Source organism: Macrobrachium nipponense, chromosome 42, assembly GCF_015104395.2.
Source record: "Macrobrachium nipponense isolate FS-2020 chromosome 42, ASM1510439v2, whole genome shotgun sequence".
NCBI lineage: Eukaryota > Metazoa > Arthropoda > Malacostraca > Decapoda > Palaemonidae > Macrobrachium > Macrobrachium nipponense.
Genome location: NC_061103.1, coordinates 888,235 through 890,734, shown reverse-complemented (window position 1 = coordinate 890,734; position 2,500 = coordinate 888,235). Strand labels below are relative to the sequence as shown.

The following is a 2,500-nucleotide window of genomic DNA, read 5'->3' as shown; positions in this document are numbered from 1 at the left end:
AGTTCTGGCAACAAAGAAGGAAAGAAATTTTTAGCGTTACATTTTCAAACCGCTGCAACTTTTTACGATGCCTTCTTGTCACGCAGTGGAGTCAGGTAAAACATGACATTGACAGTGGCCATTGACATTATGTCTGATATGATTAAAATACGAAATACCTATACAGATATAATTTATCTGTAGTAGTAGTAGTAGTAGGTGGGATATGCCTATGAAACGGCTCTGCAGCACATGACCCAAGAGCCAGATATTGTTAGTAGTAGTAATATATGCAGTTGTGCTTTGCAACGGCTCCCTTGTTTGTTTCATTCCTCCTTTGCTTGTGTTTGTTTAGGTTTATTTTCTCATTTTTCATAAATTCCATCCTATTTTCAATTTATTTCTTTCAATAGATTTGTAAATAGAAGGTTGTTAACCATCAATTCCTGTTTGTTTCCTGGATATGGCCGCTGCACGAATCTATATCATTTCCTAATGTCATTATATGCGGGGCAGTAAAGTAAGAAACGTTCTAAGTTTTCAGTTTTATTTCTTCACGGGACAAAAATTTTGTTTCTTCCGTTTTAACAGCTGCTCCTATCGTTCTAGTGTGCCTAATCTAGCCCTACTGATCAGCATTGTTTTTTCATTGTTATCATACCAGGTTTCTTTGTCATTTAGAATTTCTTTTAACTGCTTACTCTTATTTGATTCGATTTTAACTATTTTATGTTTTACAGTTTCAGGTAATTTTTTTTTTTTTTTTTTTTTTTCAGAATTCAAGTGTTCTTATTTTCATATAGGTTTATGGTTATCTCATATAGGAGCCTGTTTCCACCACTCTCAAACTTGTGCTACAAATAGGCTAATTTATTCTTCATATCCCTTGAGTGACAGGAAGGAAGAGGCCCCTGTTGATGTAGATCTTCAACCACAACCTGCTGTTGTGTAGCATGGTGCCTTCAGAGTTGTCCTGCCCAGTTGGTTATCTCTCTCTCTCTCTCTCTCTCTCTCTCTCTCTCTCTCTCTCTCTCTCTCTCTCTCTCTCTCTCTCTCAGTTCATTTATATCTTTCTTGTAGAGTTTCATTACTTCGACGTCATACATGAAGGATGGCATCGCTAATCCCTTCCAATACAACTTCCTATCTTCACCTTGCTACAGATTTTACGAATGACTGCATTGGCCATGTTTGCCAAAAGGTCTTGTGGAAGAAGTTATCAGGAATTACCGTTAGAACGGCTACTCTCTCGAAGCGAAATGCTGAAAATAAAATTTGTTGAACAGAAAGATATGTATTCTTCTAACTGCGCGATATGACTGGGGCCTTCCTTTTATTTTGCCTTCTCTTTAGCAACCGCAAGCTGCTTTCATATGATCGTTCGCCTTCAGCCCTCGACAATTCCAGCATACAAACTCACACAGGGTGGACATTAAACCTCGGCCAATCGCCCTGGAAACATCTCGAACGAAAATTTCACTAACATTACACTAAATGATTGAAATCTAAAATATACATAAATGTCTATATGAAATTAACAACCGCAGTTCTAGAACATTGCACTGATTGACCGATTTTAGTCCTATCGAAATTACAACTTAGGAACTGTACTCCATCACGTTATACATACTCTGACTCTTCTCTTGCCGTATGTCCCCAGTTAAGCGCCTACTTTGGCAAAGGCAACGTGGAGGTGACCGGCGTTCAACTGCAGTCGAAGAGAAAGCCTCGTTCTACCGACACACTGGCGGATGTCTTGGTCGAGTTTTCTGTGACAACCGATCTCCCAAACAGAAGTCTAGAACTGAATGACGTCATCAAAAAGCAGTGCCTTCGCCATGCTGACCTACCTGATGGCACTTGTGTTCTTCCTGGACAGATCGTCGTCAGCGAAAACTCAATTATAGTTGAAGTTAAAGGTAATTCAAATTTACATACATAGATACTGCTTTTCCAATGGTAGATGGATATAAGAATTGTTAAAGTACGTTTATGTGGCGTTTGTCCATTGAATTCAATGCGTTCATTTGCTCGTAAGCTCACGTGTGTAAGCTGGATTGATGGCGACACGAGAAAGAAAAGAAGAACGGCTGGATTTGAGACGGCTAAGAGCACTATAGTCAAACTGAAATGTCGTGGCGGGTGACAGAGGCTTTTTATCGGACTATATCGTTCCAGTTAAGAACATTTTGGTCATTTTACTCTTAAGGAAACCGACCTACTAAACCTAAAACCTCGGCGGTAAACGCGGATTAAGCGCACAGATGGAGTGTTCGCTCCGTATCTATCCCGGATTTTGCTTTCATTTCTTCTGAACGCGACCTCGAGTAACCTTTGCGTGTGCTGAAATGGAATATGGACAATAATCAGATGGCTTGAAATTATGGCATCATTACAAGATCTATGATTATTATTTTCGAAAAAGCACACAAAGAAAGGAAACTCATTAAGGACAACAAAAATTTATTCTCTCTTTCTTTAGAAAATGAAGTACAGTAATGAAATATCTCAGGTAAAGTCA

General features: G+C 39.0%; 1 protein-coding gene across 1 annotated transcript in view; it reads left to right on the top strand.

Moving 5' to 3' along the window:
• The window catches only part of LOC135213230 (neurogenic locus notch homolog protein 3-like), a 99,092-nt gene that overhangs the window by 70,901 nt on the left and 25,691 nt on the right, over positions 1 to 2,500 (top strand). The window contains exon 12 of the mRNA XM_064247209.1: positions 1,640 to 1,898. Within this exon, the coding sequence (XP_064103279.1) occupies positions 1,640 to 1,898 (259 nt within the window). The remainder of the gene's footprint in view (positions 1 to 1,639; positions 1,899 to 2,500) is intronic.